Source organism: Lycium barbarum, chromosome 12 (genome assembly GCF_019175385.1).
Source record: "Lycium barbarum isolate Lr01 chromosome 12, ASM1917538v2, whole genome shotgun sequence".
Taxonomy (NCBI): Eukaryota; Viridiplantae; Streptophyta; class Magnoliopsida; order Solanales; family Solanaceae; genus Lycium; species Lycium barbarum.
In genome coordinates, this window is record NC_083348.1 from 96,057,932 (window position 1) to 96,075,585 (window position 17,654).

A 17,654-nucleotide genomic window follows, 5' to 3' on the forward strand; every position below is an offset into this window, starting at 1 on the left:
GTATGCGAAAGTTACGAACGTTTGAAGTACAGAACGTTCTATAAGCATTTTAGAAGCCATTTTGGATAATCGAAGTAATAATCATATCAGGTATCTTTCGGATGTCGTATAGATCAAATCAAATATAACATTTGGAGTCATATGTGCATATCAAAGTATATCAAGACATTAATTATATCACTTATCTCTTAATACTAACTAAGGAACATATCAAATAGGTCTTTGGACATCATGCCGACATCATATATCATATATATATACATATAACAGATTCATGCACACATACTCGTAGAACATCGTACATTGTATTGCTGCGGAACGTGCAGCCCAATCCATGAACGTATTATATTATTATTGCCGAGGAACGTTCGGCCCGATCCAAGATTATATGCAAAAGTTAAAACATTAATACTTACAGAATCATTTTAAGGACATGAATTCTTATACTTGGTTTATTGTCAAATTATGCAATAATCCCAACCATACTACGTATACTCGTATCAAAAGGCCAATAGAAATCGTAGACGAACTTGGAAACTTATCAAATAGAGTTTCGGAATCATGAGTACGTATCGAAACCATATGAAACGGCTTATGGAGGTCAAAGATATTAGCCACCCTAATGGCTCTAAGAACAAGAATTTCTTTGAAATCATGCATATACCTCATTTGTTCATTTCATAGAGATCATGCCAAAAGAAAGAAAGGTACGCCTTACATACCTTGCCCGCTTTCTACGCAAATCCGAATTCAAGTCTTTGGCTCCACAAGATCTACAACAACATTAATGCGCACCAAACATTAGGTATAAACACTTAAGAATACCAACACCTTTTTCTACAGAAATTTCGGCAGCATTTCTCCTGTAAATGCTACCATCCCCGAGAATCCAACTCGGCTATATCATCAACAACAAATCCGAGAATTTAACTCGGCCAAAATATCAACAACAATACCAACGATTATTCCAATAACATCAACAATCAATCTACGACATATTCTAACATTAGTAACCTTATTCTCTACATAATTCATCAACATTCCATTCAACTACCTACATTTAAACCGATATCAACACTCACGTATTCATTACTAATCCAAGATCATTCAAACACAATTCAAGGACACTTTAATCAATTTGTACAATATTCAAACAATCCTACTAACACCATATTCCACCCGAAACTTCTACAAATGCGACGAAACTACGACGACGCATTTTCTTCTTTCAAATTCATCAACAACAACAACAATTTACACTTTAACAACTCCACTTCCGCAATTACATAAAAACAATATTAAAATCACATAATTCCCTACAACAACTTTCAACCAATTTCCATGCCAACTAGAACCATTAGCCTTCCATTTGCATCACAAAGCCACAACAACATAATTAACATACTAAATAAAATTTATTCACCTTCCTCTGCCAACAACACTACACGGCTACACACACATACACCCACAACACACAAATTTCATACTTTTCACTCATTTCCACATACTACAACATATATATAAGTCTTCCATAACATAAAAAGGATAGAATTTTTACCTTTTCTTAAATTTCCCACTTGTCACAAAAGTAGTTTTCTTGCCTAAAAAATTATACCACGTTGAAGAGGGTCTTGAGCTTAGTAGGAATACAAGAAGATTACAATTTTTGGACCCAAAATTGATGGCTCAAAATTTTTTTCTCCTCTTTATTCTATGGCCGAATGGCCCTTTATTTTCTCCCAAGTTTTTGTTGTCTTGAAACTTCTTGAACTATGATGAATTTGTGGCCCTTTTTATTATTTAACATATGGGTTAATTTAACACATGGGCTTGGCCCCTTTTGTCTTGACCATGGCCGGCCACCCTATAATTTTTGGGCCTCTTTATATATATATATATATATATATATATATATATATATATATATATATATATATATATATATATATATATATATATATATATATATTTTAGCCCAATTATTTGTGGCTAATTTTTGTAATTCATGAACCCATTTTTTCCAAATTTCCAATTTTGCCCTTAGACTTCCTCCACTTTTCCGCATCAATATTTTCCATGAACAACTTATGTATTACATTGGATCAAGAATATTGCCTCGTCTCTTACTAGTCACAATTATTTCAAATTTTTCGAATGTGCAAGATTACGGGATATAACAGGCCTACACCATGGTTGTCAAGGGAAATGACCTGCAGCCGAATGAGATTGAATCAGTCTTGATCAAGAAATTCAGCGGACATTGGCTAAAGGGGCTTTAACTTGGTATTCTCTTTCACCCAAACACTCCATTGACTCATTTGCTATGCTCGCAGATATGTTTATTAAAGCACATGCTGGAGTCCGGAAGGTGCGAACGCGAAAGGTAGACATCTTTCGCATAACGCAAGGGGAGATCGAGTTGCTCCGTGACTTTGTCACCCGGTTCCAAAAGGAAAGGATGTTGCTGCCCATGGTTTCGGATGAATTAGCAGCTGAGACTTTCACTATAGGTCTCAACCCGCTGAGTTTAGATCCTTTACGAAAACTCAAGGAAAATTTGCTAGAGTTCCAGGCAACAACGTGGGAAGATGTTCATAATCAGTATATGTCGAAGATTTGCGTAGAAGATGATCAGGTAAATATATCGACATCTTCTATGGCCTAGAATCAAGGTCAACTGAACTTTAATCGGAGGCATTCCAGACACCGGTTTGAACCACACCCGTTGGGACCACAGACTGACAAAAGACAGGAGCGTTTCCAGTAATGTCTATGAACACTGGGGACTGTTGCATCAAAGCAGTGAAAACCACATCAATAAGTACCGGAAGCATCTGAAGATGGCTTCGGAACAATGAAAAAAAATTTGTGCCCAAAGGCATCATACCAGAGATAGCCCGAATTGGCTCCAGAATAAATAAAAGAAATGGGCGATGCCAGATCAACCCCGAAAAAAATAAAAGGAACCAGAATCAGGAACCAGCTAGACCCAATAGATGTCAGCCCGACTATAGTTCTCTTGCAATGTATTTTTGTTCATTTCTTGTAAACTGTTGTATATGCAAAGTTGTAAACACTTGTGTACGTTCAAGGAATGGAATGAAGCAAAACCTGCACCTTCTAAACATTCTTGTTTATATCCGAATGAAACAAAATCATTCTTAAATTTGCTCACGCTTAAAAGCAAATAAGGATTACGAATCCGAACAATTGTGCCCAAATGAATAGGAGACGTCCTCTTCATAAGCACCGAAACATAAGGTCCCTCTCTTATAAAGCCATCCAGTCCAATGGCTAAGGTTGGATGCTTTGATTCCCGGTCTTAAAGTTAGCCGGACATGTTATTTCAGACATTACCAGAACCAGAAGATTTAAATTCCTGGTCATTAACATTCCTGGCCTCCAAAGCTGAGAAGTTATAAAAGTTTTGGGTATAACTAAAAACCCAAGAGTCAAATTCAAACATTAAAAGTTTTTGGGAAAACTAAAAATCCAAGAGTCAAAACTCAAAGATTAAAAGTTGCGGGTGAACACTAAAACCTGAGATCAAGCTTTCTGTGGTGGTGGTACTTTTTCAGCACCAACTAGCCGTTGATGGTAGAATAACCAATGGCGGAGACATGAATTTCTAAGTACTGCACTCTTTTTCCCTTCGCCAGATTTTTGTCCCAATTGGGTTTTTCCGGCAAGGTTTTTAATGTGGAAGTCACGAGCGTGACTACATGACTTCCCGACAAGAAGGAGAAAATCTTCCACTTCCCGGTCACATCTCAGCGACTAACCGGAAAGTGGGGGAACTATCTGTATTGGGCAAAATCCGTAGACACCAAGTGGACGTATTAAGAGATGACACATGACAATGGTGACAAGCCAGATTCGACTCAGCAAGGCTCCGGGAAATCATACGAAGCTCCGGATAAGTAATTTGGTAACCCGCTTCCGGAGGTAGAAACTACAAGAGGCCCGGAGAAGCATGCCAACTCACCAGTCAAACGTCATTTAATATGTGACCGTTACATAAGACCCCAAGTTTCCTCCAGCCTTTATTACCCTTTATTACCTTTTATTGCAGCATCAATGTTGGTAATTGAGAGGGCATGATTTGTGGATCATGCACCCGAGAGCTCTAGTATAAATAGAAGCTCTCATTCTGTTGTAAGACATCTGAAACATTATACAACAATACAAAACATTCATATTATTCTTAGCATTCGTTTTTTCTTGCTTAATTGGTTGAGGTTATAGTGATTCACCGACCGGATAGTCTTGCTCAAAGTTTCTCGAAGACCTAGGCTATATAACTAGGTATACTTTACTTTCATTTGTCTTGTTAATTATTAATTGTTATTTCATAATTTTAATTACATTGATTCACGTGTCCTTGACCATGAGCATAAATTCAACTGTATCAATTTTTCGTGTAAACACTCCTAATCCAATGTTACTTAAGTAAATACTCAAATATTTTTGGCTGTATGCCTGTATCGAGTAGCCTCATTTATAGCTAGCTATTCAACAGGGACAATTTTGTAGATTAGGCCTAGCTTTCTTTGTCTTATCCTTCTGTAATGAACAATATATGACCCCTTAATTTTTATTGTTTAGTACGGTTTGTCAGACTAAAGTGATTACTGTCTACATCTGATGGTAGAAATTCCATATATTATCAATAATCAATTCCATTAATCAAAGGAATTCTTGTCTAGGATGTTTCAACATGTCTCCACGCAAAGCCATTTTATTAGCAGCATGCTTGTTGACTAATACTTTTCTTCGGCTTTAATGTCTTTGCTAAGTTGTAACTTTCCAATACAAAGGTTAATGCAGGGAAATTTCGTTGTTTGGAACTTTTTAACTTTTTCTCCCGCTTTGTAGCTCCTTTTTTATAGCACAAATTCTTATAATGTATTAATGTTTAGTCGACTAGCTAGAAAACAAAAAGTTTTCATCTAACTTCTGACATAAAAATGTTTTGGTTTGTTAATTTATGAATTCTCATAGTTGCTCGATGAATCAGTGTGTATAGAATCGTATCAGGTACTGAATGATTATAATTATTTCGTTTGTAAATAATACTAGGGATGATATAATAATATAGAGCCCGTTTGGATTGACTTATAAGTTGCTTATAAGCTGTTTTCAGTTTTTTTGAGTGTTTAGCTGGCCAGCTTAAAGTCATTTTGTGCTTAAAATAAGCTCAAAAAAATAATTGGGCCCATTTGACTTAGCTTATCTAAAGCAGCTTATAAGCTGAAAACAGCTTATAAGCCAAAAAAAATAAGTTAGACTACCCCAACTTATTTTTTTAGCTTATAAGTTATTTGCAACTTATAGGCATAAGCCCGTCCAAACAGGCTCATAGTCCTCCATAGTTTCCATTTTTTTTTTTTTTGGCACATGCAGATAGTCAACATGACAAAGATGGAAATAGTCCAAAAATCCTACTTGCGTTATTTAACTTATTTCAATCTTTTATTCCGTTGCCACCAACCTCATCATAGTCAGAAATATCCGGACCAAGATAGACTATAATTAGTTGCATGCATTAATGGAGAAATCTAAAAAACAAATTTATAACAATAAAATATATGGATCCCATATTATATTTATTGAAGTCTATATAATCTATAGACTATAGTGATGGGAACTTCAATTGTTTGCCGCAAATCAGGTCTGCTTTTTTCGTATTCTTAATGGCTTAATTTGGGGATCATGATTCCTTTTGAAGAATATTTCCTAATCTCGAATTGTTTGATTATATTCGAGATATATGATTTATTGATTTTGTGCTTATAGGCGTTATTAACATGGAATAATTTCAACCTCTAATTGAAATGGTTTTAGCAACACATATAGTTAGTATCTTAAAGGAAAAAATATGAAAGAAAAAGTAAAGCTTCCAAAACGCTCTATATAAATAATAAATCATTATGAGGGTGTTTGACTAATCTTATAAATTGTATAAACTAGCTTTTATAAGTACGTTTAGCTTATTTATGTGTTTGGTAACACCAAATGCTTATAAATAAAGTACATATAAGACAAATTAGTCGAAAGCCATAAGTTGGTCACTCCAAACTTATGATTTTATAGCTTATAAACACTTTTAGCTTGACTAAATCTTTTCAGTTTTATCTCTAATATCTTTTGTAGTCTCCAAAATACTCTTTTTAAAAAGTAGTAGCTTTTAATTAGCTCTTTATTCTACTAATTTCCATCATTCATCTTTTTTCATATGGATTCAAGGATATTTTCGTTAATTTTACGGAAAAAGTGCTTATCACCACAATTTTACCAAGCACACCAACTGTTTCTTCTCAATTTCATCACTTCTATCCTAACACGTAACTGTTATATATAAAATAGGCTTTAATACCTAAAAATGTTTTTCAACACTTGATATGTTTATCATCTACTATTAATTAGCTAACCCAAACGAGCTCTATGGGTGCGTGTTGTATGGAGGAAATTTTATTTTCCATATTTGGTTGGTCAAAATATTTTAGAAAATATTTTCTGTAGAAAACAAAAGAGTCTTGTAATTGAGGAAATAACTTCCGTCATGGAAGTAGGATAAATAAGTTTCATAAGTGGCATCAGTTCATTGTTTCCTCCCCACGCCCACAAATGCCCCCAACCGCCACCCCTTGACCATCCCTTACCCCACCACCCCCGAACCCCCACTCCCCACGTCATCCCACCCATAGTGTTTTGCTAGATTACATATAGATATTCTTGAGACAATATTTTTTTGCTTACTTATCAAACACTAGAAAGTAAGAAAACTCACCTGTTTTCCAAGAAAATATTTTTTTAGAAAAACAATTTCCATGGAAAACATTTTCGTTTCATACCAAATACACCCTATATATCTCTTTTTAAGAATTTAAACTTTGCATCATATTGTCACACAACAGATATGGCACCAGACTAATTATGGATACCGAGATCAAATTCCTTATCTTCACCCAAAGAAACTTGTAGAAGGCCTATATACACGTGACACGTGTCTCTTATTTGATAATTTTTTATCTATGAATATAGCTTAAAATTTAAAAAGGGAATTGTAATTATATGACAATATTGAATCCCAATGTAAATAACTAAATGTCCACCCTTTGATGGTTTTAATTTTTAAATGAATAGCTTAATTATTTTTTATAGATATAAAATTGGCATGACACAGTGATATAATATTAACCTTAGTTCCTTACTCTTTGAGTGTGTAATATAATTGAGTCTCATGAATTCCTTTTTCTTCTAACTGGTAAAGGAAAAGAAAGAGAAAGAACATTTTAGTTAGGATATATAGAAAGCTACACTTTTGTCATTAGTAAAAAGAGCAAAAAAAAAACGAATCTACTTTCGATTTTGTATCCTTTTGGAGAGTATAGACAATTACTTGTCGCGAATTAAGGCCACAAATTCAAATTAGGTGTAGAGAAATATAGCAGAAGAAAGGTAAATCGGGAAGACCTTCTGCTGACCCAAGATCGTTAACTAAGATCGGAAGATTCAACTAAAGAAGAAGAATTTATGAAAAGGAGAATTTGGTTAAAGAAGACTTTTTTGAATTGACTTGAATGACTTACAATTGGGTTTGATTAGAAATGTACAAGATCATCCCAATTTATAGTTATCTATGGATGATTCTAGATACTCTTCTAGATACATCTACAAGAAAATTCTAGCAACCTTTATCTTCTAGTAATACTCTAGAACATCTAGATATTTCTATAAGATAATTATCTAAAATGCTACACTAGACCATTTTAGATATTCTTCTAAATATCCATGATATTTATTCTTCCAAAAATTTAACTTTAATTTTTCACACTCCCCCTTAAAGTAAATTTTTGGGAGCTATCCTGAACTTGTCGTGGAAGAACTCAGACGAAGCTTGTGAGCGTGCCATGGTGAATATCTCAACAGTATTTTCTCAACACTTCTTCCTTCTTCAAATGATGATGATTTTCCGCTAATAATTGGGCCACTAAAGAAACATGAATACATCTTGATAAAATTTTCATCTCTGTTACGGTCAGACTTGACAATATTTCTTTTTGGCCTTTGCGAACCACGTGAACCATCTTCATGCTGAGATTCACATTTTTGAGTTTCCAGACTCCTCCTTTCTCTTAGGTCCTTGACAATTGTGTTATTTGGAGAAGCACCTGAATCGGTGACGATCTGACCATTAATTTCCTGCGAAGACTCAGCACCACCTTAGGATCCACTACCAGATTCCTTTTTCAGCTCCTCAATGAACTTTTTGTTAGCTTCAGAGCATCCGAGAACCATATTATCTGTCTCTCCATATGAAATTGGGTCTTCAAGGTCAACCTCTTCATTTATTTGACCGTCAGCTTCTCTATCTGCTTCCAGTATTTGATCTGAGCTAGTGATTGACTCTGATATGGCAGATGATTGATCAGAGACTTCAACTTCCACTACAACTCCCTCAATGCTTTCTCTAGAATGGTCACCATTGTCATATATAGTTTCAGAAACTTCATGCTCAGGATCTACTTCAACATTCTCCACGTCCAGAAATTTATTACTAATTTTAGGATCTGCTTCGTTGATTTCCTCGATAGCAGCTACCACGTCACTAGTCTGAACATCTTTGGAATCTGCTTGCTTTTTGTTGATGACACCAATGCCTTCCTTCTCCACGTAATGGACCGTATTATCTCTTGAATCCATGATCCAGTCTCTTTCGAAATTGAAGGAAGCCAGGGCATCTACTACTCGAGCCTCAGCTATGAAGCACCTTCTCCAGTCCTCTTCGTCTTCAGCAGTTTTCTCAACTTGAGCCATGTTGCTCTCTTTTGTTTGGCAATATCTTTTTATGTGTCCTATTTTACCACACCTGTAACATTTGAGAGTCTTCTTATAGTTATTAGTAGACTCTCTCTCCTTTTCTAGCGAGTTGAAAACACTTTGAGATCGAGAGTGTGGCGTATCTCTGAATGTTTTTCCTTTGAAGATCCTCTTGTCGACTACAAGAGCATTCACTTCCCCTTCTTTAAAACATACACTAGCCATCTGTTTGGCTAGTAGCTCCTGTGATGACAACAAATTCTCAAACTCCTCCAAGGATGGTTGTTGAGCCCATCCTTGAATTGATGTAATAAAAGGAATATATTCTGACTTCAAATCACGAATGATAATTCTTCTCATTCGTGCTTCAGAGATAGCCTCATCGGGGTTTAATAATGAGATCTCTGAACATAAGTTCTTAATCTTCAAGAAATATTCGGCAATAGAAAGATTACCTTGAGTGGTGTTCGCCAATTCATTCTCCAATATTTGAAGTCGGACTTCATCTTTCTTGTTGAACAAACGATCAAGGGTCCTCCAAATTTCATGAGCTGATTTGCACCTTATAATATGATCGAACAAGTTGTGCGAGATGGACCTCTTCAGGATGAACTCCGCCTTCGCATTAATTTGCTTCCACTTCTTGTATGCGCTGCTATTTTCAGGTCCGTCAATAGGTGGACTTGTGTCACCACCATTAACAACATCCCATAAATCCTCTCCCACATGGTATGACTCCATACATGTCTTCCATACCTTGTAGTTGAACTGATTCAATAACTCCATCCCCAGTCCATTAACACGGCCGCTTAAATCCATTTAGAGAAATCAGTTGAATCTACCACTAACCCGATCTTGAAATAAAATCCAGAAGCCAACTATGGTTGTGGCTCTGATACCATGTAGAGAAATATAGCAGAAGAAAGGTAAATCGGGAAGTCCTTCTGTTATCCAAGATCGTTAACTAAGATCGGAAGATTCAACTAATGAAGAAGAAGTTATGAAAAGGAGAATTTGGTTGAAGAAAACTTTCTTGAATTAGCTTGAATGACTTACAATTGGGTTTGATTAGAAATGTACAAGATCATCCCTATTTATAGTTATCTATGGATGATTCTAGATACTCTTCTAGATACATCTACAAGAAAATTCTAACAACCTTTATCTTCTAGTAATACTCTAGAACATCTAGATATTTGTATAAGATAATTATCTAAGATTCTACACTAGACCATTCTAGATATTCTTTTAAATATCTATGATATTTATTCTTCTAAAATATTAACTTTAATTTTTCACATTAGGCGTGTCTTAAAAAAGAGATGCCACCAGTTGATATCGAGTTAATTCTTTTACTTAATTTGTTTGTCATCTTTAGATTGTTGATGTCAATTCATTTACTTAATTTGTTTGTCATCTGATATCAATTCAAAGTAACCAGCACTATATATATATTCGTAATTTAATGAAAGTTGGACATTTCTCCAACGGGCAACTTTCAAGCTATCACATCAATAACTTTTTGCACATACATTATTGGAGACGTGCCCAACAAGGTATATCTCGAAAATATCTAGCGGAACAACCAAAAATTACTAAGAGCCCGTTTGGATTGACTTATAAGTTGCTTATAAGTTGTTTTTAATTTTTTTGAGTGTTTGGTTGGCCAATTTAAAACTATTTTGTGTATAAAATAATCCCAAAAATATAATTGGACATATTTGACTTATTTTATCTAAAACAGCTTAGAAATTAAAAACAACTTATAAGCCAAAAAAATAAGTTAGCCTACCCAATTTTTTTTTTTTTTACTTATAAGCTGTTTCCAGCTTATAAACTGCTTATTTTAATCCCATCCAAACGGGCTCTTAATCCGAACTTCCGTTTCTCTCCATAAAATGAAAGTATACTTAATAAAAAGTAAAGAAAAATAAAAAAACAGTATTAGGGGCTAATAATAGAGCTACACCTGCCACCTTAATACCGACCTACTTCTTTCAGTCATATTTTTGTAATAACAACCAGCACTACTACCTTCCTGACAATTCTTGAAAACAGTCAACAGAAAAGATATAGAGAAAAAATATTCCGAGAAGAAACTACTTTGTTAAGCAGAACCTGGAATCTTGAAGTTTTTATTCAACCACTATATTTTACTCTCCCCTATTAAAGTTTCACCTGCGGTAATCATCAAATTTGTATTTCTCTAATAGTATGTATACAAACAAAAATTTGGTCAAGCGTAACATGATTTCAAATAACGTGGTGGGTGAGAAAAATATATATATCAATTACAACTCAGCATAAAAAATAAACACAAATTTCCTGTCGTCCAGGTCCCAGGACAATAGTTTCGGTACATTTATTAATTAACGGAAGAGTTAAAAAAAAAAAATTAGGTTAAGTAAACTTTTGTCCATATGTAACTTTGCTGTTTTCAGAAGATAAAATCTAAGAATTATTGTATTAAGTACTCCATCTGTTTCAATTTATGTGAACTCATTTGATTGAGCACACAGTTTAAGAAAAAAAAGAGAATTTTTAAACTTGTAGTGTAAAATGAGGTCGCGCGCGCGCGCGCACACACACACACACACACACATATATATATATATATATATATATATATATATATATATATATATATATATATATATATATATATATATATATATATTGTGTGGCTATAAATCATTGCATAAAAGTAAATTGTTTCCAAATATAGAAATTGATCTTTTTTTTTGCACGGACTAAAAAGGAAATAGATTCACACAAATTGACAGTGGGAGTATAAAATAAGTCTCTTGTTGCTTTTTAGATTTTAAGAAAAGAAGTGATACAATTTGAAGACTAACAAAACAATAATCGTCTTCATATTAAAGGGAGTAACAAATGAATGAAATTTATTTAACTAATATACACGAATACTATAAAGAATATTTAATTTAGACTATCAATATAGTAAAACATGTTTTAATAGGTTGCCTGTCTTATTTCAGATTATATATATATATATTAATCTTAATTATTATGTATGTTACTTAAACTTATCTTTTTAGTGGTCCAATAAAACAAAAATGGCTACGATATAACTTTTATACATCAATCAACAGCGTAAAAAATTTCTCACACATTAGTGTATTTAAAGCTTTATAGAAAAGTTCTCCCATCTTTCATTCTTTTGTAAGGTTACCCATAATGTTTTTATAAAGATTACCTACCCTTGCAATTTTAGTCACTTGATGTTCAAACTTCTTTTATCCATCAATGCATAACTTTCACTCGAAAAAATGGATTTAAGTTATATATTTGAGTAATATATATTGTTAACAATGTTTTTCTACTCTCAGTGAATTTAATTTTAACAAATGATAACAAATTAGTTATCATCATTCTTGTCAGATTATCATTGTATTCCCTCCGTCCCAATTTAAGGTCTTACTTTCCTTTTTGATCTTGATCTGTTCTAAAAGAATTCTTCTTTTTATATTTAGTAAGTTGACAATTCAAATATCCTATATGACAAATTTAAACCAATTCAAATGATATTTTAGTACATTACACACATCTTTAATATTCATCAAAAAGTTACCTATAATTACTTAATAAATAAATATTTTACTAAACTCAAAAATAATTTATGAAGGCCGCAACATAAGCTAAGCTGTTGTGCTCAACTAAAGACGTGAGGATCCCAATACACATTAATCGAAAGGAGTAATTCTTTCTTGAATCAAATGATTCTCCCTCACAAGTTTAACACATTCCAAAGCCGATCTTTGTGAACCAGCTTTTGACAACACGATTTGTAAGTTCCCATTAATAGTCATTAACTACCACACTCAAACCCACAAAAAGTAGTACTAGTAGAAAGTTACAAAAGCTTAGAAACTTTGCAATTACTTGCAAGCAATCTACTTCCTCCTATGTATTGTAATTTTCAACTCTTTCACTTTCCTTTCTTTTTATCGTTTTTGTCCAAGAAGATCAGACGAGTTTAGTGTTATCTCATTGCTCTACCCAGAAAAAAGAATGATTTGGAAACCCTAAGAAATATTCCTCAAAGAAGACAATAAAAGACACATTTGTCTTCTGACTAATATTTCTACGTTGGACCCACCACCGAGAATGCTGCTTCTACGGATTGAACAACGTCGTATTTTTCTCCTACACATTCCTACGTGTATAGTATTTGTCAACAGGAAAAAAGTCGGTTGACGAAATAAAATATTACTCGGAAGTTAAGAAACCGGCCAACGTCTAACTTCTATAACGTCGGCATGATAGGACACGTTGTTTTGCCGTTAATTCCGCCTTTAGCATGTCGCATGTATAATTGCTATATTAATTTGTTTATTATCAGTACATGAGGAATCTACAAAAAAATAATGTCTAATATAGTGTATCAAAAATAGCACGTTTGAATATCAATACTCATCATCAGCATCATGTGATGTAAATAATGGACATTTCAAGAAATATTTATTAGATAATGTAATAGTTTGAACAGTTCAAGAAGATTCGATGCAAGATATCCAATCTTCGAGATGTTAATTACAAAATGATGAACAACCACTGCTCGTCCATCACATGGACAGAGTGCACCCTCTACATAAAAATACAAAAAAAAAATATATATTTTGATCATACAAAAAAAATATTCGGGGAACTCAATATCTAAATATTGAGTAAAAAATTCATCTGGAGACATGAAGGGAATGTTCACACTTGCAGGACTATCGTTCTCTTTGACGGTCATTGAAAGATAGTCGAAAAACCCACTTGGAGAATGACTTCTTCTTGTGGCTAGTTTGGTGATTCTGGTGACTAATTTGATTAATGGTATTGGTAGCAGTGGACTCGACAAAAGCCTTGATACGTCGCATGGCTAAGTTTAGCGTATCTTCGGACATGTTAGCAAAACATGCACGGAACCAGCCCGGTTCGGTACAATGGCATGATGAACCTGGAGAAATGTTAAGGCCAACATCGTACACTATCTTCTTCCATAAGTCCATTTCAGCGTCAAAAGTATTGGAGCTGAGTAGATGCCTCATGTCTACCCAGCAAAACAGACCGGCATTGCTTTCAAGGCAGTTGATACCGGCATTTTTAAGACCTTTAACAAGCATTGCATGTCGTTTCTTTAGCCTCTTCTGATTCTCAGAGATGTATTTCTTCGTGAATTTTTTGTCGGAGAGCATGCATGAAAGAAGGTACTGAGTTTGCGAAGAGACTAATCCGAAACTGGACATTTTTGTGGCCGCGGAGACAACCATATCATCGTTGGAATAAATTGCACCAACTCGAAACCCCGGGAGACCGAGATCTTTGGAGAGACTGTAAACAATGTGAACTCGTTCCCAAACTTCGGTTTTCATGTAGTTCTTTTCGATAAGAACTTCCATGACACTGACGAAGCCTGGCGAGCTAAAAACAGTCCCAGAATAGATCTCGTCGCTGATGAGGTGGATGCCTTTTGTGTCGATGAAAGAGAGAAGGAGCTCAAGCTCACTTCGGGTTAGTGTTGTGCCCAATGGGTTTGAAGGGTTGGTCACAAGAACACCTTTCACTCTAAGGTTGCGCTTTTTGGCTTCTAGATAAGCCTCTTCAAGAGCGGATTCTGTAATTCTGAAGCCATTTGAACTTGAGCAATGTATTGGCACAATCTCGGCCCCGGTTCTCCATTTGAGGTCTCTGTCGAATCTGCATTGCGCAAAGCAATAGGACCATCAGTAACGAACAAATATGGACATTAATTAGAGACAAGTACATTACGCAACGTTTGCGAAAAACACGATTTTATGAGTTTATGTCATATAAAATGAAACGCAACGTACCCAGGATAGTATGGAGTAGGAAGGAGAAAAGCGTCGCCTTGATCAGCAAGGCAAAACATAAGCGTCTCATTTGCGGAAGTTGCACCGGCTGTAAGAACGAGCTTGTTGGAATCAAAGCTAACTTTGTTTCCTCTGATTTCTGACATGAATTTTGTCATTGCCTGCATTATAATATAAAACATAACAACGTAAGATAATGATGTCACACATACGTATATATATTCATAATAATGAGAATAATTAATAGTCACAAGTTAGTGGTATGGACACGTACATTCTTGAAAGCAGGAAGGCCATGGTAATCTTGAAACAGAGCAAGTTCTTTGAATATGGATTCTCCATTTCTCTTAAACCCAGCTGCGTCTGGATTTTGTGCTAGCCATGACTCTAATAAATCAAAAGAAAGCTGCAAACAAAAAAAAAATTGTCAGAAGAATGAATGTGAAAGCCGACAATCGGAGATGGGAATTAAGTTGTAAGAACAAAACAGAATCAGGATAGTGTTATATATTCTAACCTGATTCTCTGCAAGACCCATCTGGATGATTCCTTTAGGATTCTGAATTTCATCGTATGGGTTCTTCTCGTACTCCTGCCATCCTAAGAAGTATGAAGAATCTTGTCCGTGAGAGTTACACGTGGCTTTCTCAGACAGTAGCTTCATCTTTTCTGGTATTATAAGTTTCTGGCTTTATGTATAAATATAGCCACAAAGCTTGACTAGAATATGTTAAGAACAGTTGGAAGTAACAAGTAATCGATCTGGAAATTCTTTGACAGATAGAGGACTGTTGAAAAAAGAGTTTGATTTGGAAAGAATGATCGAATTGGAGATTGTAGTTTATAGATAGAATGAGATGGAGATGTTGTTGCAATTTGCTGGCATATCCCATGGCTATATATAGGAGTTTTGTCAATCAAAGAAACAACACGTCAGCCATACTACCCATAATACTCTTTGACTCTTAAGCTCTTAAATTCCTTTTTAATTAAACAAATAACTCTTTTTTAAGTCTATGTCTAATTTGACGCGTTTAGCACCGTTGAATTTCAGTGTTTAATGTATAGTAATTTAAGGACATTTAAAGTTCCATGTTATCTAAGCGCACTAGTATACACTTACTTGGGATTTCAGCGTAGCACTAATGTCTACACTTTCCATCTAAAATTCGTTCTGTAATAGTACATTAGTTTTAAAACATTGAAAGCATAAGTATTACTGGCATCCTACTTGTATTTCCACGTTTCTAAATTAGCATATGATTATTGTGAAATTAATACTTATTATGTTATAGTTGTTTCAGTTGTGGGTGTGCTAAGAAGTCGAATGCATATAGAAGCAAGAAAATATCAAAGACAACAATTTCTAGAAGTAGAAATAAGCCCATATGAAATTTGAACCGACGTCCGACGGTGACCGTGCCATGGTCCATTTGCTCCCTGCCACTGGCCCATTATTACTGTGTGTCGGCCACTTATCTCGCCTTCCCCTGGTGGGGCTACAAAACCCAAAACTTATTTTCTTATTTCTAAAATCGTTTTACTACTTAACATTAAGTATTCTTATTATCCATCCTTCAAGTATAAAGCTAAATTCTCATCTTAATTTTTCTAAAACCTACCCCAGAGCACAAGAGACTGAGTAATTTTCTAATTTCAAGCAAGACACCACGTGACATTGAAGAATTGAAGTCAATAGTCGCCTATAGTGAAATGCGCTGTCCAGTAGTTCAGGTAAAGAAAGGAAATCTTACGTTAGTCATGCACAGCTGTATGCACTAGTTCAACTTGGTTTTGCATATATCGAGCATTCACACTGCTTATTGCGTTGAGAACCAAATTAATTGACATCCAAATAAACACATTCTTATAAATGGCTCAATTATACTTTAATTTACTCTATTAATTGGACTGATTGAATTCATATTCAACTCTTTTAAGTTTAATAAATTAAAAAAATCTGAAATTTGCCGCGGTTCCTAACAACCCGAAAGTTGGTACAATAAACTAGCGGGACGTAATTCCTAAGAATCTTTGTTTTTCAATTACAAAGCAGAATTATAAGTGCTATCCTTAGTGTTGTCTTGTTCTTTTTGCCTACTGCTGCTTTGATGTAAATGGTTGTTACTTGTTAGCCTTTGCTTAACTGTTTGGTTGCCATGCCAACACAGTGCTTGACTTTGTACAGAATGTTTAACACTTTTTGGTTATAAAGTTGTCTATTTGCCCAAAAAAAAAAAAAAAAAAATTGTAAGTACTAAATGATCAGGAATTGATATACGGACAACCACTAAAGCTCATAAATTTGTTTCACGGTAAATAAATGAATTCCGCCAGTAGTATTAGCCAACTGTTTGTTTGAAAATTACGACAAAGGTGATATGCCAATGTTAGGAAAGAGGTTCAGAGGATGACAGAATATTGAAAGAGCTTTGCTGAAATCGACACCTGTTACTTAAATTTGGAGTTTCAACCACTAAAGATCCGAAAATTTATTGCAAATGGTAAAAAAATTAATTCCGCCGGTAGTATTAGCCAACTGATTTAGCTAAAGATAATCTAAGTCAATATTTGGTGTTTTCGTCATAATCACATGGCCTGGGTGGCTAGAAGGGTCTGGTCGTATGTTGAATTCAAAGTGATCTTAAAAGATGTTGCTTTTTTGATCTTTCTGATTGCCTTAGTTAAATGTGCAGTAAAATCAAGTGAAGAGCAAAGGGAATCAGAATTTGTATCTTAATTAATAAATATAGTACGTACTACGTAGTAATAAATTTGTTCCTTAGAGGTATAGCATAGGATAAAAGGGTTGGTAATAGTGGTGCTACCGAAAGGGCGCTCCCAGATTTGGATCTCTTTTTGTCTCCTTATTACAAGTTTAAAAAATCTACAAAAGTGAAAGACAACTCATGATCCTTGCTGTAGCAATGTCCGATTCTTTATACTTTATAGGACCATTTCACTATGGAAAAACGGATTTGTGCTTCCGGT

General features: G+C 34.6%; 1 protein-coding gene across 1 annotated transcript; it reads right to left on the reverse strand.

The window, feature by feature from the left end:
* Window positions 1-13,288: 13,288 nt before the first annotated feature.
* LOC132622023 (1-aminocyclopropane-1-carboxylate synthase 3) lies at window positions 13,289-15,520 on the reverse strand. Its single transcript, XM_060336530.1, has 4 exons — window positions 15,181-15,520; window positions 14,938-15,069; window positions 14,664-14,824; window positions 13,289-14,529 (listed from the first exon to the last, which is right to left on the reverse strand). Exons 1-4 carry the CDS (start codon window positions 15,325-15,327, stop codon window positions 13,560-13,562), a joined length of 1,410 nt encoding a protein of 469 aa, XP_060192513.1. The 5' UTR covers window positions 15,328-15,520; the 3' UTR covers window positions 13,289-13,559.
* Between the last annotated feature and the right edge of the window lie 2,134 nt (window positions 15,521-17,654).

What these genes read in the sequence shown, in the direction of transcription:
- LOC132622023 (XM_060336530.1), bottom strand. Translation starts at nt 15,327, where the DNA reads ATGAAGCTACTGTCTGAGAAAGCCACGTGTAACTCTCACGGACAAGAT. An exon ending in TGGGTCTTGCAGAGAATCAG is followed by an intron (nt 15,070 to 15,180) that starts GTTAGAATATAT and finishes TTTTGTTTGCAG; the next exon opens with CTTTCTTTTGATTTATTAGA. An exon ending in GCCTTCCTGCTTTCAAGAAT is followed by an intron (nt 14,825 to 14,937) that starts GTACGTGTCCAT and finishes ATTATAATGCAG; the next exon opens with GCAATGACAAAATTCATGTC.